The 24,067-nt window shown below is 55.2% G+C and overlaps 10 protein-coding genes across 10 annotated transcripts; 6 read left to right on the forward strand and 4 right to left on the reverse strand.

Annotated features, from left to right (window-relative positions):
• Nucleotides 1–270: 270 nt before the first annotated feature.
• On the reverse strand, nt 271–1,917 carry EX895_005123 (uncharacterized protein; the record flags this gene model as incomplete). The annotated part of the gene is made up of 1 exon (XM_029885717.1): nt 271–1,917. One exon carries the CDS (start codon nt 1,915–1,917, stop codon nt 271–273), a length of 1,647 nt encoding a protein of 548 aa, XP_029738283.1.
• An 869-nt stretch (nt 1,918–2,786) lies between these two features.
• Nucleotides 2,787–3,761, forward strand: EX895_005124 (uncharacterized protein; the record flags this gene model as incomplete). The annotated part of the gene is made up of 1 exon (XM_029885718.1): nt 2,787–3,761. The coding sequence occupies one exon, from the start codon at nt 2,787–2,789 to the stop codon at nt 3,759–3,761; it is 975 nt and encodes a 324-aa protein (XP_029738284.1).
• A 138-nt stretch (nt 3,762–3,899) lies between these two features.
• On the reverse strand, nt 3,900–5,411 carry EX895_005125 (uncharacterized protein; the record flags this gene model as incomplete). Its single annotated transcript, XM_029885719.1, has 1 exon — nt 3,900–5,411. One exon carries the CDS (start codon nt 5,409–5,411, stop codon nt 3,900–3,902), a length of 1,512 nt encoding a protein of 503 aa, XP_029738285.1.
• A 394-nt stretch (nt 5,412–5,805) lies between these two features.
• EX895_005126 (uncharacterized protein) lies at nt 5,806–6,417 on the reverse strand (the record flags this gene model as incomplete). Its single annotated transcript, XM_029885720.1, has 2 exons — nt 5,806–5,867; nt 5,979–6,417. The coding sequence occupies 2 exons, from the start codon at nt 6,415–6,417 to the stop codon at nt 5,806–5,808; spliced, it is 501 nt and encodes a 166-aa protein (XP_029738286.1).
• A 1,279-nt stretch (nt 6,418–7,696) lies between these two features.
• EX895_005127 (uncharacterized protein) lies at nt 7,697–9,611 on the forward strand (the record flags this gene model as incomplete). Its single annotated transcript, XM_029885721.1, has 2 exons — nt 7,697–9,249; nt 9,425–9,611. 2 exons carry the CDS (start codon nt 7,697–7,699, stop codon nt 9,609–9,611), a joined length of 1,740 nt encoding a protein of 579 aa, XP_029738287.1.
• Nucleotides 9,612–10,651: 1,040 nt separating this feature from the next.
• Nucleotides 10,652–13,606, forward strand: EX895_005128 (uncharacterized protein; the record flags this gene model as incomplete). The annotated part of the gene is made up of 2 exons (XM_029885722.1): nt 10,652–13,106; nt 13,194–13,606. The coding sequence occupies 2 exons, from the start codon at nt 10,652–10,654 to the stop codon at nt 13,604–13,606; spliced, it is 2,868 nt and encodes a 955-aa protein (XP_029738288.1).
• A 987-nt stretch (nt 13,607–14,593) lies between these two features.
• On the forward strand, nt 14,594–16,314 carry EX895_005129 (uncharacterized protein; the record flags this gene model as incomplete). Its single annotated transcript, XM_029885723.1, has 6 exons — nt 14,594–14,670; nt 14,756–14,845; nt 14,938–15,087; nt 15,161–15,243; nt 15,319–15,716; nt 15,805–16,314. 6 exons carry the CDS (start codon nt 14,594–14,596, stop codon nt 16,312–16,314), a joined length of 1,308 nt encoding a protein of 435 aa, XP_029738289.1.
• A 338-nt stretch (nt 16,315–16,652) lies between these two features.
• Nucleotides 16,653–18,031, forward strand: EX895_005130 (uncharacterized protein; the record flags this gene model as incomplete). Its single annotated transcript, XM_029885724.1, has 2 exons — nt 16,653–16,709; nt 16,799–18,031. The coding sequence occupies 2 exons, from the start codon at nt 16,653–16,655 to the stop codon at nt 18,029–18,031; spliced, it is 1,290 nt and encodes a 429-aa protein (XP_029738290.1).
• A 473-nt stretch (nt 18,032–18,504) lies between these two features.
• On the forward strand, nt 18,505–19,581 carry EX895_005131 (uncharacterized protein; the record flags this gene model as incomplete). Its single annotated transcript, XM_029885725.1, has 1 exon — nt 18,505–19,581. One exon carries the CDS (start codon nt 18,505–18,507, stop codon nt 19,579–19,581), a length of 1,077 nt encoding a protein of 358 aa, XP_029738291.1.
• A 1,648-nt stretch (nt 19,582–21,229) lies between these two features.
• Nucleotides 21,230–23,262, reverse strand: EX895_005132 (uncharacterized protein; the record flags this gene model as incomplete). Its single annotated transcript, XM_029885726.1, has 3 exons — nt 21,230–21,745; nt 21,836–22,706; nt 22,796–23,262. The coding sequence occupies 3 exons, from the start codon at nt 23,260–23,262 to the stop codon at nt 21,230–21,232; spliced, it is 1,854 nt and encodes a 617-aa protein (XP_029738292.1).
• Nucleotides 23,263–24,067: the final 805 nt, after the last annotated feature.

The following is a 24,067-nucleotide window of genomic DNA, read 5'->3' on the forward strand; positions in this document are numbered from 1 at the left end:
TTCACAGGGAACTGCAACCCTACTTCATTCTTTAGCCTCTTTCAAGGGTATCACTCTTTTCAACACTTTTCGCTCCTCGCGCACTCCTCCTCTTGCTTTGTCGTTTCCATTCGCTTAATCCAACGCACGACTGCCCATTTCACTGCATTCACGTCTCCATCTCAACCACATCAAGCCGGAAGAAAGATCGTTTTCCCCAGCTGCAGATCTATGATGAGCAATTGCCTTAAAAAAACATATGAAGCGTTCTATAGGAAGATGATGACGGCGTTACACCTCCTTGTCGCTATCCGGTGGACTCGGTAGACTCTTGGTCGGATCCTTGATGTAGCTCTTGAGCATCGAGTCGGGGACATCGTTCCATCCGCCGCCCACGTTTGGTGCTGCTGTCTGGAACGATCTCGACGCGTTTGCTGCGTATTGTTGCTGCTGCTGCGGTGGCGGTGGTGGTGGTGGGTGATGCTGTTGCGCAGCAAAGTGGTAGCTGCTCGTCGTAGGAGGAGTCGAAGCTGGATGCGGGCGGCTGTGTATCCCGTCAGTCCACCCACTCGCAGTAGCGGTGGAAGAAGTGAGCGGCAAAATGGCACTTTCGTGCAGCACGTCCTGTTTGCGTTGCACCTTGACCTCGCCCTTCTGCACGTCGTCCTTGGTCTTGCTGTCATTGTACATCCAGAGCCCGTAGAATGTCAGCGCAATCCCAAACCACTGCAGCAGCGACACCGACTGGTGGAACCAGATGATCGCCAGCACGATGACAAACACCCTCTTGAGCAGTGACGCGATGGAATACGTCACGGGCGAGACCATCGAGAGAACGTTGAACGCCAGGATGTTCTGTGCAAAATGGACTAACCCGTTGCAGAGCAGTAGCCATAGCACCAGCATCCCGCGGCCGGACGGATACGCATCGGAGGCCTTCCAGCTCGGGTTGAACAGCAGCGCGGATCCGTCGTAGAACAGCGCCATGGGCACCATGAGCACGATAGAGCAGGCGGACGAGTAAAAGAGGATGTTGATCTTGTCCATCCTCTCGCTGTCGGTTCCCGGGATTCCGGCGCCGTTCTTCTCGCCTTTGCGAAGGAGCTTCTTCGAATAGATGTTTTGCGCCACAAACACAAACGTCGACGCGAGCGCGGCACCGAAGCCGACCACGTCGTCGGCGTTGAAAGCGAAACCTGTGCATGCCATCATGACGCCTGCGGTAAGCGGGAAGAGCGACATGTACGTTTGGGACGAGTAGGTGACGTTGAAGAGATAAGTGTAGCTGAGCACGGTGAAGAGCGGACTGAGCGCCTTGATGGTGTGCACCGTCGCAACGGGCACGCGCGAGATGGCGAGCGACGAAAGCGCTTGTCCGAGCACGTTGAAGAACGCCAATTGCCCGACTTCGGCATCACGCGAGAAGGAAGGTTTAACGAGCCGCGTGAGCGCACGATCGCCCAAGATGCGGCGAGAGGCACAGACGGCACAGCAGACGTTGACGAAAGCAAAGTGGATCAACGTCAACGTCACCGGGTATGGAAATGCGGGCGGTCGAAGCGAACTAGCGTCATGGTGATGTTGTGGGTCGGCGGTAGAGGTGGTGTGATTGCGGCCCTTGGAGAGAAGCGCTTTTGACGTGTTGGACGAGAGCGAAGAGGAAGTGTACCACGCCAAGCAGCCGAGCACGAAGAGCAGCGTCGAGCGGGAAGGCGCGTCGGCTTGCACCCACGCCGACCTGGATTCCCCCGATGGTCCATCGAGATCCGAGCGGTTGCGGTTGAACAGGCGAGGACGATCCAGGCTGCGTTTGGGCTTATCCGAGGATCGCTTTGCGAAATTTGTTGGCAGAGCTGAGCGCGAGCTGTTGGAGGCTGATGACAGATGCGAGACCGCCTCGAGCGCACGCGATCTGACGCTCGAGAATGCCGCGTTCATGCTCTTTCTTGCCTCGCTTTGCGTGTCCGAATTGATCCGAGCGAGTGGGTGAGTTGGCGGCTGAATGATCAATGAGGTGATGGTCGCAAAGGAAGAGAGCTACTAGTCACACTTTTGCAATTCAACAACGTGTTGCGTGTGTATGTGGGTTGTTCGTCGAGATGAATTCAATCGAAACGTGGCTGCAGTGCTGCTCGTTCGCCTGGCTCGGTATGCTTACCGAACGTAGGCAAATTTAGTCAATTCCAACAACCGCGGAACATTTTCGCAGCGTTGCTGGTGCTGCTTCTCCGACCCTGAACTGATTTTCTTCTCGTGATGATGCAAAAGAAAACTCAAAACGCGCTTCGCCGAGAGAGGCAGAGAGTCAGACACGGGATTCGGTTGAGCAAGAACTGCCAGTGTGAACTGCAGTCAGCTGCTTTCTCTCACCTGCATACAGCTGCATGGTCTGTCCCGACGGTGCAGTGTTTCTTTTCTATCGTCTGTCGCATTCGGTCGCTTGGCAATCAGATTGCGACAAGATCGTTCTCACGGCAAGCACTCACATGAAAGAGAGGGGTACCCTCTTTCTCCTTGAAGCATTGTTCAGATTGATGGTCACACATGTCGGCGCGGAAGCACGCGTGGGGGGCACACAGGCGGCAGCCGAATTTCCGTCGGCAACTAAGGCGTCGCAGCGGGTCCCAATAAGAGAATTGGCAATTATTTGACGTGGAAGGAAGGTCGCACGCTCGTTTGCCCACCCAAGCCTCCACCAGCACACACACACACACACACGCGACAGCGTCATGTCACCTTGTGAGCAGGTCACCGCTCTCGTTCTCGCTCACAACCAACATCATTCTCCGCCATAGGTGCATAGCAACATGGCCACCGCAACCTCGCACAACAAGAAATCGTCGGCGGTGAAGCGCATTCTCTCGGAAGCTCGCGAGTTGTCCGAGGATCAGTCCGACCTCTACACGGCTGCGCCTCTCGAAGACAACATCTTTGAATGGCATTTCACCCTTCGCGGCCCTGCCAACACTGAGTTTGCCGACGGCCTGTACCATGGTCGCATCCTCTTGCCTGCGGAATATCCCATGCGTCCACCCAATCTCATGCTCCTCACGCCCAACGGAAGGTGGGAGCTCAACAAGAAGATCTGTCTGACCTTTACTGGATTTCACGAAGAGATGTGGCAGCCGGCATGGGGGATCAGGACGGCGCTCTTGGGGTTGCAGACGTTCATGACGGCTAAAGCCGAAGCGGCGGTGGGTATTGGATCCTTGGACTACCCAGTGCAGGCAAGGCAGAAGCTGGCGGCAGAGTCGAGAAAATGGAAGTGCGATCTGTGCGAAAAGACGACGTTGGAGATGCTGCCGGATCCGGATCCGCAGCAGCAGCACGAGCAACGGCAGCAAGAGGGTCTGCCGGATGGATTGCAGGTCGATCTCAATGCTCAGTCTCACAAGTCGCCATCGGAGCAGCCTCGACCATCCTCATCGTCCGTCGCATCTCCCGAAAGCAAAGCTTCGGCACCTGCTCCGATACCTGCCTCCTCGACGACAGAAAGCGCACAGGCGCAACCTCAAGCATCAGCCTCTGCTCCGACTGTTGCTATTGCTGCTGCTCAATCGCCAGTATCGCCCCCGCAGCTTCAACAAAGACGAGGTGCACCAATCGCCCCTCCAACTAGATCCTCATCCTTCCCTACTCCCGCACCGTCGGCTGTTCCGACTCGGGCCACATTGCCCAGTCGAGCCATTTCTACGACGGAGCGAAAACTGACTCAGATCGACAATTGCATCAAAGCACTCGGTATCCTCGTCGCTCTTCTCATCGTCAAACGTCTCATCTAGCATTCTTCTCCTCTCCTCTGCATCAACTCTCTTTCGTCTCACGTCCGCTTTCTCTGTCTGCATCACACTCTTCCCTATCGCAACTCGTAACATTTCGCAGTGTAACATATCAGAGGTGCCTGAGAATCAAGGCTGAATCTAATTTCGAGCGCGAGACTGAACGAAATCGAAGAATCTGCGAGGTAAGAAGCCAACTCTCTCACCAGAGCTACCTCGATCTTGCACCTGCTCGACCACCTCCTGTCGACTGAGAGCACGGATCTCGACTGCCTCAAACGGCGCCTTGAACGTGACGCGGAACACGGGATGCTCGATCTTGGCCGTCGTCGGCGACGCATCGACCTGCTCTGTACCATCTGTAGACTTGCTCTCGGTCGAGCCATCGTAGCTCGAAATGGTCTTGCGAATAAACGACAGGATCTGGTCGCCAAAACCCAGACCGTCCTTGGGCTCCCACACGGATTTCTCGCGGACCACAGGCCTGCCCACGTGATCGAAGCGTCCAGCGATCGGCTGACCCGCTCGAACCATGCGCGGGATTCGCAAAGTCTCGAAATCTTGATGAGTCGTCAAAAGCCCATGGTAGTCGCGGAATCCAACCACAATCTTGCCGATCCCGAGCAAGTAGCTCTGCAGGAAGAACTTGAGCAGCTTCTTTTCGAATCGCTCTTGCTCCACGGCAGCTTTCGCCGGATTGCGCTGCGCGGAAGTCATCTGCATGGACGTCTTGAGCTCCACCAGTTCCTCTCGACCCGTGGTGTGGTTGCGCTCTACTGCATCCACCTCCCCTCCGATCACGAGCCGGTTGCTGCCCAGCTTGGTCTTGACCACCTGACACCACTGCACATTGGTGTTGACATCTCCAGACCATCCTGCAGGATCAGGCACTGAATTATCGGTGCGAGGCGTCGGACGAAAAGGCTCGCGTGTCTTCGCTTCCGTGTCGACGGTGCAGTAGCTCTCGAACGAATAGCCATAGTAGCCCATCCGCAGCATCTTGGGATCGTCTTCTTTCTTTTGCTTTTCTGTCATGGCGACAGGAGAGGTGTGTTCTTCGAGATACAGCGTGCCGTCTAGCATCATGGCGTTGAGGTCGAGTGGATCCGAAAAGCGAGCTTCTGCGCTCTGCTCGTAGGCTGTGCAGATCTTGGTGATGATGCCTCGCCACGTGATCACGTCGGCCTTCCTTCTCTCCGCGTCGAGCTCGTTGCGCTCTGCTTCCGAAGTTCCGGCTTCCGTTCTGTGCTGCAAGGCGGCTACGAGTGCATCGAGGTGCTCCGGTACCGTTTCATCGCGTCGCACGAAGCGCTCCAGACCATAATTCAGGTCGGCTCCGAACACGGGAGGTGCACGATTCTGATGAGGGTGTCGATTGTGATACGGAGGTGGTCCCCGATAGTATCTCTTGCATCGATCATCTTGCCACTGCTTGCGATTGTCATCGAAGGAGAATGAGCAAAGTGGTGCAGGCTGTTGGAACAGAGGCGGTGCAGAGAAGGGCGAGCTAGACGATCCAGTTGCGACGCGAGGATGTTTGAGCACTGCGATAGCTCGCTCTTCCGAGATTGCGCTACTTGTCTCGGAGCCAGGCGCTGCTCTCTTCGATGGGGGCTGCCCATCCGGAGCATCAAGTGCCCTTTTATCTGGCATTCTTCGTGGACCAGCGACGACGCAGCTGAACCCACGAGCTCGTGGGATTCAGCAGGAGGCGAGCGCAATTCTCTTCATTGACAGGGCCGTTTCCGAGTGCAGCAGTACAAAGCCTTGGTTTCAGAGTGTTTTTCTCGGTGAGTCGCTGTTCACGACTTCATTCCGGTTAGGTGATGGAGGAGCAGAAGCAACAAGGGACACGAAGGAAGCCCTGGTGTTTGTCCGTGCGGAGGCGCTCTAACCCAACCTTCTTTTTTTCCGACTTTTTTGTCCACCTTTTTTCGCGCTTTCTTTACTTGTCGCATCTGTTTTCATCCTGGCCACATCGAGTTCATCCAAACAGACACAGACGAGAATCGAGGTGTTTTCTTTGCCTGGTCGACATTGCTGCCATTCAACGGATCCTCTTGGCCATCTGTAGGCCACTGTACGAGAAGCCACACTTTTCGTAGAAAGCTAGAATGTGGTGGAAACAGATAATGGAATTGATGGTCAGCATCCTTGTTTCTCTCTCTCTCGATTTCGAAGAACCAAAGCTTTGCTTTTGGCTTGGACATCGGTACTCACGCTTCTTCTCGTCGCTGCAGTTGAGAATGATGCCGCTGCATCCTTTCGAAATTCCGATAGCCTTGACCGTCTCGACAATGATCTTTCCGAGCCCTTTGCTATGCAACCTCGTATCGACGACAATGTCCTCGACATGACCGACTCTTGTTAATCCGCGGAAGAACTTGAGCTCGACCACGACGGTGCCCATGGCTACGATCCTGTCCGTTTCCTTGGATACGATCACGATGGGGAAGTAAGTCCCATAAGCTGCCACCATGGCGTCGAATCGTTGCTTCCACGCTGCTTCGCCTTCGTCTGGCGTCTCGACCAAGCAGGCGAGTACCTCGTTGAACCCGCGTTTGTAATCGCAAGACGCCAGTGGGCGCAGCTCGTACTCGTCGCTCAAGGGTTGGAAGCATTCCTTGGGGATGTCGTCCGCAGCGAATGCGAGCTGCATTGTCGAGTTTTGCTGTACGGAAGGCATCTAGAAGGGCGTTGGCGATGTTGCTGATGGCGGTGGTCGTGACGAAGATGGTCAAGCTGCAACGGTGAATTGTGTGTTCGATCAAACGTCGGATCGGACCCTGAGAAAGCGAAGCGTCCGACCCGGTCAGACGATCTCGCTCCGTGCACATCTCACACCTCAGGCATTGGCTCCCATCGGACCGCTCCAACCGGTATCCGGCCCCCATCTGTGCGATAAACGGCCTTGTGCTTCTGTTACAACTCCTTGCCTCGAAGCGAGACCTGATAGCATGCGCACCATCGTCGCATCCAAATCGAAGGCTAGGGCTCGAGCCAGGAAGGGGAACAGACGGCGGCCATGCGCACGACCAGCTGACCACCACAATCCCACACCGAACCACCCGTCGGGCCCTGCTCGGCTATCGCTATCTTCTACCATCGGTCCGATGTCGGCGAGAGCCTCCCAAAATACGGCCCGAGGTTAAGTTTGGGCGAATTGATTCTGTTCCTAGCTGTTTGAGAGAGCGTTGACGCTCTTCTAGAAACTCATTTTAACTTTTTAATCTAGCAATCTCGCCCGCGGTCTCGCCACGTTGCGCGCGACGATTCGACGGTTCTTTCCTGCGGGTCTTGCCAGAGCTCGACCCGACAATTCTCGCTCTCGCTCTCTTCGCACAAGAGTATCGTGCTGCTCCCGGCACCGGCTTTCCAGTGTCGCTTATGATAGCCAATAATCACAGTAAGCTTGTCCTCGCCGCCCATCGGTCAGCGTCACAGCTTTCATATGATTTGGTGGCCCCGCAATCGACCTCAATGTCGCACCCGGTCGTGTGTTGCGCCTGTCCCCCATGCCTTCGGTCGCTTGCCCCCGGTCGGTCCTATCTTATCTTGCTTCTCGCTGCCTTTTGCCCCGCTTGCCTTGAGATCCAGATGTGACATTGTGCCGTCTCCACAGGAGCAGCCAAGGCTCGTCGGGCAAGAGACACCCCAAGTGCTGTCAGACACCATCGCGCGAGCAACGATTCGCCCTGAATGCGACCGTGTTACCTGCAGGGTTGAATCGTCTTTAAAAAGCCGACTGCTTTCCGCTCGTTTTGGCTTGAAGTTCCCTTTTTCATCGCGCTTGCTTCAATCCCTTCAGTCTTCCCTCCCTCCCCCACATCCAGCAGTAACGCCTCCGTCCGTTCCTGGACTCCCAACGCTTTCGCGCCCGCCCCTCCTCAACGCCTTTTGTCTCGTCGCTGCCGGTTGTCCGGTCCTCCTCTATCATCATGCTGGTCGACAAAAACGACGTCGCCCGCATCGACCCCGATACTCGCGACAGGCTCGTTGAGAGGTTTGGCGACCGCTTCGACGAAGTTGTCGAACGAAGTGCTCGAAGCACCCAATGGCAGACCGCCGCCACGATCCGAGACTCGTTCCGACAATGGCCAAAGTCGGCCATGTGGTCTGTTCTCTTCTCTCTCGCCATCGTACAAATCGGCTACGACTCTTCCATCCTCTCTTCGTTCTTCGCTCAGCCGGCGTTCACAGCCAAGTTCGGAACATGTACGACCGCATCCGATGGTACGCAAGACTGCGAGATCTCTGCTCCTTGGCAGCAGGGCCTCACCAACGGCGCATGGATCGGCGGTATTATCGGTTTGCAGCTTGCCGGTAGCGCTGCCGAGCGACTGGGCCATCTAAAGATCATGATGATCAGCACCTCGCTCATGCTCGCCTTTGTCTTCATCCCCTTCTTCGCGACGAGTCTTCCCATCTTCTTGGTCGGTCAGATCCTCATGGGTATCCCTTGGGGCGGCTTCCAGTCACTTGCCTCTGCCTACGCTTCAGAGGTATGCCCCGTGTCGCTGCGGCCTCTCCTGACCACCTATGTCAACCTGTGCTGGGTGTTTGGACAGCTTCTTGCCGCCGGTGTACTGCGTGCGACTGTGGTGCGCTCGGATGTGTGGGCATGGAGGATCCCGTACGCTCTGCAATTCTTCTGGCCTTTCCCAGTCTTCATCACCTGTCTCTTTGCTCCCGAGTCGCCTTGGTGGTTGACGCGACACGGCAAGCACGACAAGGCGTACAAGTCGATTGATCGCCTTCTCAGCACGCAGGGTGTTTCGGCTCAAGAGAAGGAGGAGCTGGTCAAGGACTACCAAGCCATGATTCAATACACAGAGGCGATGGAAGACCTGGACAAGAAGAACGACCAGCAAGCCAAGAACCGCTACATCGATTGCTTCAAGGGCATTGATCTTCGTCGTACTGAGATCGCCTGCTGGGCGTGGCTCATCCAGATCACATCCGGTGCTCCTCTGCAGGGATTCTCGACCTACTTTTTTACCCAGGCAGGCATGTCGACTATCAACGCTTTCAACATGACCATGGCCATGTACGCGCTTGGTGCGGTGGGCACGGTGCTCTCGTGGTTCCTGATCAACCGCGCCGGTCGACGACACATGTACTTGTGGGGACAGGCCGCCATGTTCTCCACCATGCTTGTCACGGGCATCCTCGGCTGTGTCAGTCAGACGGCGGCGGTCTCGTGGGCGGTGGGTGCCATGCTCTTGATCTGCACCTTTGTCTACGACCTGACCATCGGACCGGTCTGCTTCGCCATCATTGCCGAGGTTTCGTCGACTCGTCTTCGTAGTAAGACGATCGTTCTCGCGTGCAACACGTACAACATTGGATTGATCGTTGCCAACATCCTTCAGCCTGACATGCTCAACAGCGACCAATGGAACTGGGGAGCCAAGACTGGATTCTTCTGGGCCGGCACCTGCGCCGTCTCAATGGTGTGGACCTACTTCCGCCTTCCCGAGCTCAACAACAGGTACGTTGCAATATGGCAGTCTCTCGCTAAGAGAGACCCTTGTATGGACATGCCCTCCTCTTTCTTGGTGCAGAAACTGACTTTCCCATTTATCTCGTGGTTCCCGTTCCTGACTTGGTTTGAAAAATCGTGCCCTTCGACTCGACGTTTTGTTCTGTTCGCTCTCCACAAACAGGACATACGGAGAGCTCGAAGTGCTCTTTGCTGCCAAGGTCCCCGCTCGCAAATTTTCCACGACGTCGATCGACCAGTTCCAGACCATCGAGCAGGAGGAGCCTCCCACGTATATCGAGAAGTCGAGCGTGTCGGACAAGGACGAGGCTGGCGAGAGCGAGATCCCCGTTGCTGCATTGTCAAAGTGAGGTAGGCGCAAGAGAAAAGGCGACAGCGGACAAGAGCCTTCCGCGCGTCGGCGGTATCTCAGCCGGCTGCTTGAGGGATGCACGCCCGTCCAATCAAACCATCTGCAATTCTCTCTCTGGTGTTTCCTTGATTTGCTTCCTCTTCGTGTCCTGTCCCTTGTCCGCCCCACTCTGCGACCGTCCTGACAGTGTGTCTACTGGACCACAGGATGCGACCGTCGGCCTCTTTGTACGAATTTGTCACGAACCCCGTCACGGCTTTTCTCTTTGTTTGACGCAATGCGATAGATAGATACCCTCCCTGTCTCGAAAGCATGTGGGCAGTGTGTACAGATAAGCACGCATGGTCAGATGCACGTAAAAGAAGCTAGTGAACCGGACCGAGCTCGGTGGTGATGCTTAGCGAGGTTGAAAGGGTAGAGCGGCGGAACGAGGCAGAGCAAGTCGATGCTGTTTTTTTCGAACACGGTCTTGTCGAGTTGCATCCAACAATGGGCTCGCAGGAATCGTTCAAACCAAGGAGAGGGCTGGAAAGTTGACCGGTCGTGCAACGAAAGCCAAAAACGGGCCCGGATGCCGTGGTCAGTGGAGTGAAGAGAGCGAGCTGTCAGCTTTATCTCATGCGAGGTTTAGAGACTGAAATTGCTGTGGCCGTGGTAAGTAAATATTAATTGTGAATTTTGACCACATGGCAAACCAATCCCTCGAGCGAGGGAAATTGGCTATCTCAGCCACCACGAGGCTCTCTTGTCTTCGATCGAGCCTGGTTTGTGCCGGTTTTCGGGTGACAGTTGGATGTGGGGGAAGCCAATCAGTGACAGCGTCCTTCCTTTCCTGCCACACGACTTTCTTTTCAGGCCTTATCCAACGACGCTCTCGCCGTTTTTGGGTCGCCGAGCAGCTTCCGTCTGCGCATTCTCACTCCTTTCGTCGCCCTTCTCCCTTCCCAGTTGGATTCTTTTCCTCACATCGCCTCGTTGCATGTTCTTCTCAACGTCTGCTCCACCATCGTTCCACTGCCATCCACCTATCACGCCAAGATGAGCACGTCAACCATGGCCACACCGAGCGCACCGCAATCAGCCACATCCATGTCAGCACCTTCATCCACGGCCATCCGGTCCGTTTCGGTATCCAACGACACCAGTCCACCGGCAAAGAGCACCGGCAACAGCAACGAAGACGATTCAGACAAACCCAAACGCACGCAAACCTGCTTTCGATGTCGACAGAGCAAAGTCAAATGCGTGTTCGAAGGCGATAACACATCCTCGTGTCGAAGGTGCATGCGTCTCGGTGTCAGTTGTGAACTGCAGGGGAAGAAGGAGCCGCTCAGTTGGCAGATGCGCGTTCAGCACCAGCTCGCTGCTCTGGAGGGTTCGTTGCAGAGCTTTCTCGAGAAGCAGATGGCGGGTGGATCGTCGAGTCAGCAGCATGCCCATTCGTCGCCGTTCGATGCGCACAGCGGCAGCAAGCGCACCAACTTTCCGAGGTCGCGCGACTCGCCCAGCGCCGGCTCGGTGCGGATGCACGAGCGCGAGGGAGGTTCCAAGAAACGCAGACGCACTATCGCAAGCGATCCCAGAACGTCTTCCAACGATATGCCGCCATTCGCATACAGCAGCAGCGGTCACTCGCACGCAGCAGAGAGCCCCATCTACGCCGACGTCAACAGCAATTCCGCCTCGAGCTATCCTTCCGCCACCCACTTGTCACCTCGGGATGCCGAGCGAGCAGGGCATGCGGCCAGCACAATCGGCCTGTTGGGCTCGCTCGAAGCTACGGTGGCACATGCGGGTTCGGGCAGCCTTGCCGAGGCGAGTGCGTCATTGCACGACGACGATGGTGTAACTACGACTGCCGAGCGTGGAGCGTTTCAGACCGACGACGAGCACGACCAGGCATCTCGGCCTCTGTCGGCGATCCAAAAGCTCAGGATGAGCGTGCTAGATCGCAAAAAGGAGTTATCACGGTCGGGGGAGAGGGTGTTTCCCAACCTTTATCGAATGGCCACCTCGGACGTGGGCAGCAAAGATCCACGACCCAACGTTATCAAGCAAGACCTCGTTTCGCCATCCGATGCGGTGGTGCTCTTCCGCTTCTTTGCCGACTACCTCGACCAATACAGCTTTGGTTTCCCTACATACCGTCCCGATGCCATCATGTCGCCCATGATCCTCACCTCGGTCGTGTGCGTTGCTTCCTTGCACCACGCTCAGCTCAACCGTCTTCACGTGCCGTTGAAGAGAGACCTCATCGCACGTCTTCAGACCGACGACCCGAGCTTTCCATGCTCTGACGTCTACGAGACGCTGTTTTCGTCGTCCTCTGCCTATCGCTCGTCGCATCTGCAGTCAAACCTGCATTTTGAAAAGGAGCTTGATCCGGAGTTGGGCATAGGCGTGGAGGAGATTGTGGGGGCGAGTCTGTTTGCGTCGTGGTTTGGCGGGAAACGGGCGTGGATGGCGTCGAGGCTGGCGCGATGGTGGTCGGCCAAGTTCTTGCGTCAGCAGCAGCATCCGGCCATGATGACGATGGGCGAGATCATGAGCATCTTGCCGCCGCCGAGGGACTTGGGCAAGCAGGATCTACTCCGTGTCTGGCTTAGTGCATACATCACCGAGATCCATCAAGCGTGCATGGAGGGTACGCCGTCCATCGCTGGGCTCTCGTCGCCCCATGCGGTATGCGACTCTTTGCAGTATTCGAAAGGTCTTTCGCAGCGGACGACGCTGCGCGATCGCGTGCTCATCATTCACTCGCGCATTGCTTGGATCTTGAGTAAAGCGTACCACATTGCCGGAAGTGGATCGGCCGAGTACGGGAAAGGCGACAAGCCGCCGACCAACACCACGTCCAACGACAGCCCGAGCCGTAGCTGCCAGTCATGCCGCGACGGGTACAGCGGGGAGAACGCGGCGGCGGGTGTGACTGCGGGTGGACGATCAGCAGCCACCGAAGCAGCTTCGTGCCTCCACGCCGTGCTCGGTGCGTTTGAAGACCTCGATTCGTGTCAAGAGGAGATGGCGGGTCGACTTGATGCAGATGCGATCGGCGAGTCGGAGACTATGCTCTACCTCGACCTGTTCTTGGCTAGAGTGTTGATCGCCTCCATCGGCTGTGACTTTTTGGATTCGACACTATGGGACGGCAGTCTAGGGCAGATCTCGGGACACACGCGGGGTGGATTGGACAAGACATCCTCGTCAGAAGCGGATCTGCAAAGCTTGAGGAGTAGGACTTTGCGGGAGAGTTTGACGCGCGGCGTGGAGGGTGCCTTGCGCTCGTTGGAACTCGTCTGCTTGCCCACGGTGAGTGGCGGCGGTGGGTTGGCTTCGCAGGGTGCTGGCGGGGCGGGTGAGGGCTGGAACGAGATTTCACTCAACGTTCTCGTACTGCCGCTGTGGTTCCATTGGGCGTTAACCAGGTCGGTGTTATTCTTGATGAATGTTCTTGCCGAGTATCCGGAGCGGCTGTTGCCTCGGGATCGATCAAGTAAGTTCTTACGCCCAACGCGACTCCTTGTCAGATTGAGCAACGATCGACTGACAACCCTGCCTTTCTTTTCCTTGCCAACCACAGGAAGCATCGAGTTGATCAATATGTTCCTCGACCTCTACTCGAAGCACATCGGTCACGCGAACATGGTGCTCAGTCACTCCTCGTCGAATGCGGGGCATCACCATCATCGGAGCGTCAATTCGGAAGGAGGAGGCGGAGGCTACGCTTCCGCGTGGTCCCCCTCTGCTGGAGGCGGTGACACCCGTGACGATCACCGACACGGCGCTAATGGCATCGGTGCGAATGACAGCAGTGCGGATCCGCCTGGCGTTGCGGCGGCAGGAGGAGGAGGAGGGACGTCAGCGAATGAAGCAGCGTGGCAGCAAACCTCGGCGGGCGGTGCTTCGCAGGAGGTAATCCAACACCCGGCGACGCCGCTGCTCGATACGCTTAGCCAGTGTCTTACATGGGCGCGCCATGGAGGTGTCCTGTGAGGGCGAACGGTTGCCAAAATCGCGATCATGAAACATCGGACATTTCGTCATCGTCGATTCGTGTGTTCGCGTGTGTGGGTGTGTGCGTGTGTGTGGGTGTGTGTGTGTGTGTGTGTGTGTGTGTGTGTGTGTGTGTGTGTGTGTGTGTGTGTGTGTGTGTGTGTGTGTGTGTGTGTGTGTGTGTGTGTGTGTGTGTGTGTGTGTGTGTGTGTGTGTGTGTGTGTGTGTGGGTGTGTGGGTGGGTGTGTGTGTCAGAAGTGGTGGTCCGGTCCGGTGCGGATTGACAAGCAAGGCTTGTGATCGACTCTACTTGACGAGACTTGGCCTTCCCACGGCATGCAAGACTAGAAGGTGATGAAGAGCTGACGAAAGTCACGTTACAAAGCGTAGGGAGGTTTCTTGGTGGTGGTCAGCGTCGGTGTGGGCGCGGCAACCTACAAAGTTGAGGGGTCTGAGATAGCAAGCGACAATGACACTGATATGTCCAGAGGTCATTGCTCTGCAGGGATCACGCGCGGCACCAGCGACACGATAAGGGGACCTTGCTTTGGATGTCGACAATGAAAGGAACAGCAGAATGGGGAACATGATGAACAGGGGCGGGGAGGACGGCGCCGAGCAGTTGACAGAAAAGACGCGCTCGGCCACGTCGGACCGACCATCGGCGTTGGATCCTCGTGGCGCGGTAATGAGTGGGCACCAACGAAGAAGAGAAGAGTCGTCCGTTGGACAGGGCTGCTATTTCTAATCCAAATCTCAGTTTCATGCCCCACCCTTCCCTTGACTTGCATCGGTGTAAAAGTCAACAGGACCCTATCTAGCCTCGTCGGTTTGCCTTTCCGCACACAAGTCGCCGACCTGTATCTGTGCTGGCTGCCCTTGCACGCTCGTCGGGTTTCAATAAAAAGCCTTCTGCTGGTTGAGACGACAGCTCTCGCAGCTAACCATCATAGTTACCATCACTCGTCACTGCCAACGTTGCACATCATGTCGATCGGAGAAACGAGCCGTCCCGTCACGCTGGCCATCATCGGCGCTGGTCAACGTGGTAGCGCGTATGCTGCGTAAGTCACGTCAGCTCCAGGCCAACCAAGGACGACGAAGGAACAGTGCTTACCATTTTATTTACTGTTTGTTGGGCATGGACAGATACGCTGAAAAGTTTCCTGACCTCTGCAAAGTGGTGGCGGTGGCAGATCCGTGGAAGTTCCGTCGCGAGAAGATGAGCAAGGTGCACAAGTAGGTTTCATGTTCTTGCACAGAACCGTGCGCCGTGTGTCCTGATACTGGGCACCCAGAGACTGATGTAGTTCTTTCTCTTCTCCTTGCAGCGTGCCAAAGGAGAACCAATACGATGGCTGGAAGAGCTTCGCTGAAGCCGGCAAGGTATGCGATGCAGTGGCCATCTGCACCATGGACGACACGCACGCCGAGGTGGTCAGCTTCTTTGCTCCTCTCGGATACCACATCCTTTGCGAAAAGTGAGTTCCCCACCAAGCACAGAGCGGACAATGTACGTAAACGAGACTGACGAGACAATGACGAGGATTACAGACCCATGGCGAACTCGATCAAGGACTGCGTGACCATGGTCGACAGCGTTCGCGACACCGGCCTCATCTTCGGTATCGGTCACGGTATGTCTTTCCCAGCTCATCCTGCTGATGCTTTGATATACTATGCTAATTTGTCGCAACATTGTCCCGGAACAGTGATGCGCTACTCTCCCTATAACCGCGCTGTCAAGGAGGTGCTTGATTCTGGAGTGCTTGGCGAGATCATCAACATCCAGCACATCGAACCCGTGGGCTGGCAGCACTTTGCACACTCGTACGTGCGTGGCAACTGGAAAAACGAGGCGACGACAAGCTTTTCTCTCATGGCCAAATGCTGCCACGACCTCGACATTCTGTCGTACTACATGGGCAAAGATTCACCCACGAGGGTCTCGTCGTTTGGCTCGCTCGCCCACTTCAAGCCGAGCAAGAAGCCAAAGGAGGCGGGGGACGCCACGAGGTGCACCGATTGTGCATACGAGCGAAAGTGCCCGTACAGTGCCAAGAAGATCTACCTCGAGCCGGTGATGAGCAACGCCGAGGATCCCGAACGCGTAAGTGACACATCGCCCCCCGTCGTTCGTCAGAGAGCAAACAGCTGACCTCTACTTTTTCGTCCTCGTTCTGATCGATCGCAAACAGTGGGCACAACATATCACGGACGTGGTCGACATTGAAAACGTCGGAAAAGCCATCGCGGAAGGACCATACGGGCTGTGTGTCTACAACGGACAGAACGACGTCGCCGACAATCAAGTGGTCAACATCGAATTCGAGTCAGGCGCTACGGCCAACATCACCATGGTAGCCTTCTCCCAGGTGGTGTGCAACCGCTCGACGCGCATCCACGGAACACGAGGCGAGCTAATCGGCAACATGGAGACGTTCACCGTGTTTGACTTCGCCACGCAGGAGAAGAAGACGGTGGTACCCAAGCAGGAAGGAGGTGGCCACGGCGGTGGAGACATGGGATTGGCAAGGGCGTTTGTCAAGGCTGTGGCTGAGAAGGACGCTAGCCATTTGGGAGTGACACCCGAAGACGTGCTCAGGAGTCATCTCATGGTGTTTGCCTCGGAGGCGTCAAGAAAGGAAGGCAGGGTCGTCGACTATGGGCAGTTTGAGAAGGAGCAGAAGGCATTGTACAGTCAGTAGAATCGCCGAGGCAGCGGCAGCGGCTTGTTGATGGTCGTGCAGTTCTCAAAGTTGATCGTTTCACATTCTAAAGAAACAGAGTTTTCGGTTGTGCTGCTGAGCGAGGGAGGGAGTCTGTGCGTGCAAGCGAGCGAGGGGGATTCAGGGTCCAGCCGGCCAGTTGTGAAAAGTGTGTCGTGCTTCCAGTAGTTGGGAGGCATGGCAGCTGTAACTCGCTAAAAAAGAAAAAGCCGCAGCGCGAAGGTGCATACCCCGCACGCACTATTTAATGGTGCACGGTTGCTTGCTGTTTAGGTCGTCCTTGTATCACCACCATCATCCATCTGGAAAGAATCGCGATGTCTTCCTTGGGTGTTAATCCGAATCTGCCGCTAGCAGGCATCAAGGTCGTCGAGGTAAGTTGAGCCTGTGAATACCTTTGAACGAAGGAAGGATTGCTGACGGAACCCACCTTGGACGCTTGTATTTTATTACCCACGAGCAGTTCTCAGGGTTGGCGCCTGGACCGTTTGTGGGAATGGTGCTGGCCGACTTTGGAGCTGACGTGATCCGAATCGACAAGACAAACCAAGGGCTGAACCCAGACAGTCTGTGTCGTGGCAAGCGTTCGTTTGCCGTCTCGCCGAAGAGTGCCGACGGGCATGCGCTGATCACCAAGCTCGTGCAAGCAGCTGACATTGTCATCGACCCTTTCCGACCGGGTGTGCTCGAGAGACTCGGGTTGGGACCGCAAGACTTCGAAAAGGAGATCAATAAGGGCCTCATCTTTGCGCGCCTGACAGGGTTTCAGCGAACCGGACCTTACGCCAACATGGCGGGACACGACATCAACTACATTGCTCTGAGCGGCGTGCTTTCCATGCTGGGACAAGCGGGAGGAAAGCCGCAACCTCCTTCCAACTTGCTGGGTGACTTTGCGGGAGGATCGATGATCTGCCTGCTGGGCATCTTGCTGGCGTTGGTGGAGCGAGCACGTTCGTCGCAGGGACAGATTGTCGAGGCAGACATGGTGACGGGAGCGCGATACGTGTCGTCGTTCGTGCTGCTGTCGAGCTACTTGTCACATCCGAGTTGGGGTGCGATCCACAGCGACGGGACCGACGAGACGCGGGGTCGCAACACACTCGATGGTGGAGCGCCATGGTACGGTGTGTATGCTTGCAAGGACGGCGGATACATGAGTGTGGGCGCGATCGAGCCTCAATTCTACCAGGAATTGCTCGCCATCCTGCGCAAGGTGCTTCCAGAGGCACCTCAAGGCACACAGCATCCATCGGCCAGCACGCAGCATGACCGAGATACGTGGCCGGAATTGCAGCGCTACTTTAGCGCATGCTTTGCACAGCGCCCTCGATCCGACTGGGAACGACACTTCATTCGCACCGATGCTTGCACGGTGCCTGTGTTTACTCGAGATGAAGCCGCCCTCTCCGCAGTTCTGCCGGCAGCCTCGGCGGAAAACGTATCGGACGGGGACCCAGTGGTTCCATTCCCAGCGCCGCGACTGACACGCACGCCAGCCAAACCTCCATCGGGGAGCGCAGGCGGAGAATGGGAAAATGAAAGCGCCGAAATGCTGCTCACACCCGGTGAGCATACTGACGATATTTTGTTGGAGTTGGGAGTCGACGACGCCAACAAGCGCATCGAGCTGTACCGTAGCGATGCGGTGGATGGTCCTGATCGTCCAGAGGGCCTCACGAAGGCTAAACTCTAAAACTCCCCTGCTACAAGACAGCAGCAATTCCTCAATCTGCTCACCAGCTGACCAACATCATCAGATCGGTGTCAATGATCGAGAATGTGATTGGTGAGAAGGCAACAAACCATGTCGAAGCAACAAACGGAGAGAGAAAGAGACCCCGCTGCTGTTGTCCATTTCATTACAAGCGTGATGAGCTAAAAGTGCAGCTGCTTCGGCTGTTCCGCTGCCCGTGGATCTACATTTGTCAGATGTAGGACGCGTTTTCCGCGGAGAAATAGTGTGCCGTCGGAAGTTCCAAGTCTGTATCGGAAACACGCCACAAATGGAAACGCAAACGGAATGCCGGTATGAACGAGAGAGAATGAGATCGACAACCGGCTTGTCCGATGATAAGCTCTCTCGCATTGGGCATCGAAGCGCAATTGAAAGCGCCTCCCAACCACCACCATCCTTTGACGCCGTCACGACTGCGGCTTGAAGCAGCAATGTCGACATTTCTCGGTCTCAAGCGAATGGCGTATCCCTTGGACCCTTCTTTTCCTGGCTCGACTGCGTGGGACTCCTTGTCTGCACCTTACCCCAGATATCCCGACCATGACAAGGTCTTCAGCAAGCTGTTCCCACGATCCAAATTCGAATTCACTCTCAGCCCTTGGCTACCACTCGGATTCTCGCTCGCTTACTACCTCGTTGTTCACGCCGCCAATGGCATCGTCAAGAGGAACGGAAGCAAGGATTTCACCAAAGGCTCCGGTTTCTTACCCACGCTGCTCCGCTTCTTGATCCTCGCCCACAATGCTGGACTCGCCGTATACAGCGGATGGACGTGGGCCATGATGTTCCCGTTGGTCGTCGACTTTTTCCTCCAAGGCTCGAAAGCCGCTGGTCTCGATGGTCTCAAGCTGGCGCTCTGCTCCATGCCCACCAATTACCCACACCTCGGGGTCTACGCGTATATCTTCTACCTCAGCAAGTACTACGAAGTAGTTGACTCAGTCATCCTGCTGCTGAAGGGGAAGCGCGTCTCGAACCTTCAGTCGTATCACCATGCCGGTGCCATCATCTGCATGTGGATCGCTTACCGCTACCAGAGCCAGCCCGTGTGGGTCTTCTGCGTCTTCAACAGCTTTGTCCACACCTGGATGTACACCTACTACTTTTGCGCTGCCATGCGCTGGCCATTCCCCCGAGCGGTCAAACGCAACCTCACCACCATGCAGATTGCACAGATCGCTTCCGGCACTTTTCTTACTAACCTCTACCTCCTCATCTCGCTAAACCCTGCCAAGGTCGTCCAGGGCTACGAGGCTCGCAAGGTCTCCTCATGGCACCACGCACGCGACCAGTCCCTCTTCATCCACGCCATCAACCGCGCCGCCTCCTCGGACCCGACCACCTGCATGCAGACCACTGGCGCGGAGATTGCGCTTCACGTCAACACCATGTACATGTTCCCGCTTCTCGCCCTGTTCTTCAACTTCTTCATGCGCTCCTACCTCTCAAAGGCTCCCGCTGTCAAGAATCGCGGTGTCACTAAGACGGCTACTGCAAAGCAGTCCTAGTGCCTAGCCGTCTGGTAGCCTATGACCTGTCCATAGATAGAAATGCAATCTGTATGGCTTCTCATTAAGCCACCCCGTTGCGCACACTGCGATAGAAACCTCGTTCATTCCAAGGACACTTTAATGCTCAATCACTTCTCAGCAAACCGTGTGGAAGAGGTGATTCCCAGGGCATCCTTACCAGGTGTGCATGCTACGCGAACCAACATCCTGGATTTCTGCTTTCATAATTGATATGCGTGAAAAGTGCTACCCAATTGACCATTATCCTTAAAATAATAAACAAATGTGGCTGCGACAGTTTCAAGCAAGAAAGAAATCCATGTTTGACAATGTTTTGGGGTCACGTTGAGAGCAGGCAAGTTAGCAGGCAAGTTAATTCCACTCTTTCGCCTCTCTGTCGATCCAATTGAGGCCTACGCACCTGCTCTGAGAAGCAATCATGAAAAAAGAAATTTCGATTGCGCAATCTTTATTCAGGTGCGGACAAGCCTCGAGTTGGCAGCAATGTAACGTGTAAACAGAATTCAAATCACAAACACAAATTGATCTCGGGAATCATTAGCAGCTCGAAAAAAATGGCTTAGATCGTCGCGCTCAGCTACAACAAAGACCAAGAACAGAGGCAACTTTGGCTCAATACGTGCAATGCGTTGAGAAGAACGTCCTTGATGTTGTCTAGTAATCTGAGTACAACTCGAGCAAGCAATATTGTTCTAAATATGATATCGTGTCTACCTTCGTCAAATGTCACTGATCCACCCTTCTTCTTTCGATTGAGTTTTGACTCAGCTTCACTGCAAAACTCGCCAGATCACCTTGTCCTGAGGTAGTTGCATCACTCTATACACGTTGTATTTTTGTAATAAAGACACAATGATAGTAGTACTCCACTATTTCCGTTGTGTAGATGCGAGACTAACAGTACAATGAAGGTGGTTTCCACACCCCTCCCAGTGACTGCTGGCTTCTGTACATATTACCTCGTTCATGTTTGCAATATAGAGCACTGGCAAGCTATACGTCTTTGACCACCTGCCTCCTCAACTCCTGTGTCGAACTTCCTAGTCGGATTTCATAATTTTTCGGGAAGAATCTATTTCTGTTGTTCACTTTGTTTCAATTATTTAACAACCACCGCATTATTCATACACTTGAGACAACGTCGGAATCACTTTTGCAACTCCCGATTAATTGAGCCATCAAATTGAACACAGCTTTTTTCCCCTCACATTGCCTTTGAGCTGTGAATAGCGAAGTACCTGACTCCTCTGAAGTCCTTTTTAACATTGACCTAAGCCGACGTACCGCTAGCGAATACTGTGCTGAGAGGCACAGCTGCTGATGATTGTTCTTGCGGTCATAAAGCAAAGTTTTGCTCTGACATTCGCCACATTTAATCCTCGAAATGCCCACATTGGCTGTTCTGAATATAGCCTGTCGTCTGCATGTGGCAACAGTTACGTCTTCTCTTCAAATTCGCACTTCGTCTTGAGTGGGCACAAACATGGCGTCGCTTGAACTGTTTTGCCAACTCGCAGTACACGGGAAAAGTTGCTGACATCTCCATTGCATCAACCCCGACAAGGCTGATCGTGAACAGCCAAACAGCTAGTGAGAAGCAGCTACCACAGTCTACTTCGTCGTCTCAGTTGGGCAACAAGTTCGAGATAGATCTCCAGTAATCGCAACGCCTACCTCGACCGCCTTCCCATGTGTAAGCATTGGCCCTGGTGAAGTTGTTTTTCAGACTGGGGCCGGTCAAGATGGTCACGTCGGCGCCCAGGTCCTGCATGATACTTGGGGTGCCACCAGTCTGGTTGAGGTTGATCTGATACGGCGAAGTGGACGAATACTTGGGCCAATTCTCGGCTGCGTTTGGCTGGGACGACAATGACGACGAGTTAACGGTGGGACCATAGGCAAGAGAAGCCGAGATGGATGGGTTGTCGCGAGTGACAAAGTTGCCGTAGATGTTCATGAAGGCCTTGACAAAGGCCGGGGAGGTGACGTTGGTGCCTGGGCCAAAGTAGCCAACGACGTCGTTGCCGTGGAGCGCGGGAATGACGCTGTATTGGTAACGGTAAGAGGAGCGACCGGTTCCTGAGTAGGCTTCTGACATCCAGTAGCTCGGGCAGACGAACGTAAGCTCTCCGTAGATGTTCTGCTCGAATGCATCAGACGAGAAAGCAACAGAGGAAGGGTGAGCGGCTTTGCAGAATCAAAGGTAGAAAGGAATGGCTCCGAAACTTACATCTGCTCTGGCCTGCTGACCGTGTGCAACGGACGAGACACTATTGGAATCTGGCATCTCGACGCCGTTGGTGGCATAGTCGATCGCGACGTTTGTGTCGACGGGGTACTGGAGCAACAGCTTTTCGATGTCTTCCGGCTTCATGAGTGGCAACAGGGTGGATAACCACGTCTTGAGCTTCTCCTCGGTGTCGATGTTTCGCATGACAAAAAGACCTCCTTCGGCACCGTTGTTGCCGACTAGCAGACGCTCTCCGTTGACTTTTCTCTGATTAAGCTGCTGCGAGGGCACACTCTGAATGTAGTTGCCATCAGTGACGGGGAGGAAGGGCCAAGTACCGTAGAAGCTGCTTGCGGCCACCTTGACGCTGGCCTGTTGGAGGGTCTGAGCATCTTGTTCGACCAGACACTGGAAGATGCTTTGGTCAGTGTTGCCGTAAGCGGTGCCGTTGAAGCAGCCAGACTGGGCTGCAAAGGCGTAGTACGACTGCGAAGGCTCGAAGTCCTTATAGCCGAATTGGAGGGGGAGGTAGGGGCTGGCGGCGATGACGTTCTTGAAGAGGGAAGTGCCGAGCGAACCGCCCTGAGCGAGCGAATGGATCATGACCGAACCACCGCCGGCAGACTCACCTGCGATGGTGACTTTGCGCGGATCACCGCCGAATTGAGAGATGTAGGCCTGGACCCACTGCAGGGCGAAGTGCTGATCCAGGATCCCGGCGTTGACGACGCCATTGCGGCTGACCTCGTCGGAAGCAAGGAAGCCAAAGGCGCCGAGACGGTACTGAATAGAGACGCCGACAAAGTCGTTGCTGTTAGCGTTGATGAGCGAAGTAAAGTCGTACTGGCCGTTGCCAGCTCCGTATCCGCCGCTGTTGCAGATGCAAGTAGGTCAGGCATAACGAGGGTCAGAGCTGCATACACGTGAGAAAGGTAAGACAGGATAGGCGGCCAAACTGACCCGTGGATCCAAAACATGACGGGCAAACCACTGGCATTCTGAGGAGCAAAGACGTTGATGAAGAGACAGTCCTCGTTGTCGCCTTCATACTGCGAGCTTGTCTGGAACTGAGGATTGCCAAAAGGGTTTTGAGGGCATTGGGAGCCGTATTGGCTAGCGTCGATGACGTTGCTACGGTTGAGCAGAGGAGGCTGTGGAGCTTGCCATCGAAGAGCGCCGGTGGGAGGAGCGGTGAAGCGGATCCCCTTCCATGAGGTGATGCTTGTGGTCGCGTTGAAAGTACCCCTGTACTTGGAGTAGCCGAGGTCAACGGTGAGGGGGTCGTCGTTGGCGGCAACATCTTGCCGCTGGGCGAGAAGGTCTGCGAATGGCTGAGATGAGATGGGAGAGGCCAAGGCTGGACTGGTCAGGGCCAAGGCAAGCACCAAGACCAGGCTGCTAGCAAGCAGCACGACGGACTCGATCATGATGAGGTCGAGAGGGTGGAGAGGTCTGCTCGAGGGTGAAGATTTCAAGGTGTCTATGAGGGAAGGACAGAGCGTCTTTATATAAGAGGAGCTGCGGAGATCAACAAGATGACAAAGTAGGGGCCACCGGCAACTTTAGACCGCAAGCTAGGCGTCAGGGGGCTTGTCTATGGCAAGGCCGATGAGCGTTGGGGACGGGCAGTCGACGCACAAGAGGTAGAGACTGGGACCTTACTGCCGAAGGAAGCACCAAACACGTCTAGGCAAAGGGGTGCACAAACATGGTCGGCGGCAGATCAAGAGTGGCGCATGAATTGATTGTGTGGGTGGATCTCGTCGAAGTCAGACCGGCGGATTCTGGTTGTGCTCCCACAATGGCAAGGTCAAACGCCGCACAGACCCAGGGAAGGCTTGTAACAGCATCATTATGGACGGTGCCGAGACCGGCGACCTGTGCTCGCACTTAGTGCGTGGAGAAGAGGAGGAAGAAGAGGAACAAAAGTTAGCCGATGGTAGGATGCGAGCAAGCAGAAAAGCGTAGCCGAGGTTGGGGGACAGCGGGTTTGGATAACCGTGTGGGGTAACTCATTTGCATGGGGTGAAGGCGCGAATCTCTTGCACGAAGCGGTTGGAAGAGAGCAGCTTGATTCAAGCTGTCAAGATCGGCAGGGTTCTGCGCAACTCAGCTTTTGAGATCATAGACAGAGCAGCAGTGAAAGGCAATTGTGACTAGAAAGAGAAAGTTCAGGGAAAGAGAAAGTTCAGAGAAAGAGAAAGAGAAAGCATCCGCGCAATCAACAGGACT

This window comes from Sporisorium graminicola, chromosome SGRAM_5 (assembly GCF_005498985.1).
Source record: "Sporisorium graminicola strain CBS 10092 chromosome SGRAM_5, whole genome shotgun sequence".
NCBI classification, from domain to species: Eukaryota; Fungi; Basidiomycota; class Ustilaginomycetes; order Ustilaginales; family Ustilaginaceae; genus Sporisorium; species Sporisorium graminicola.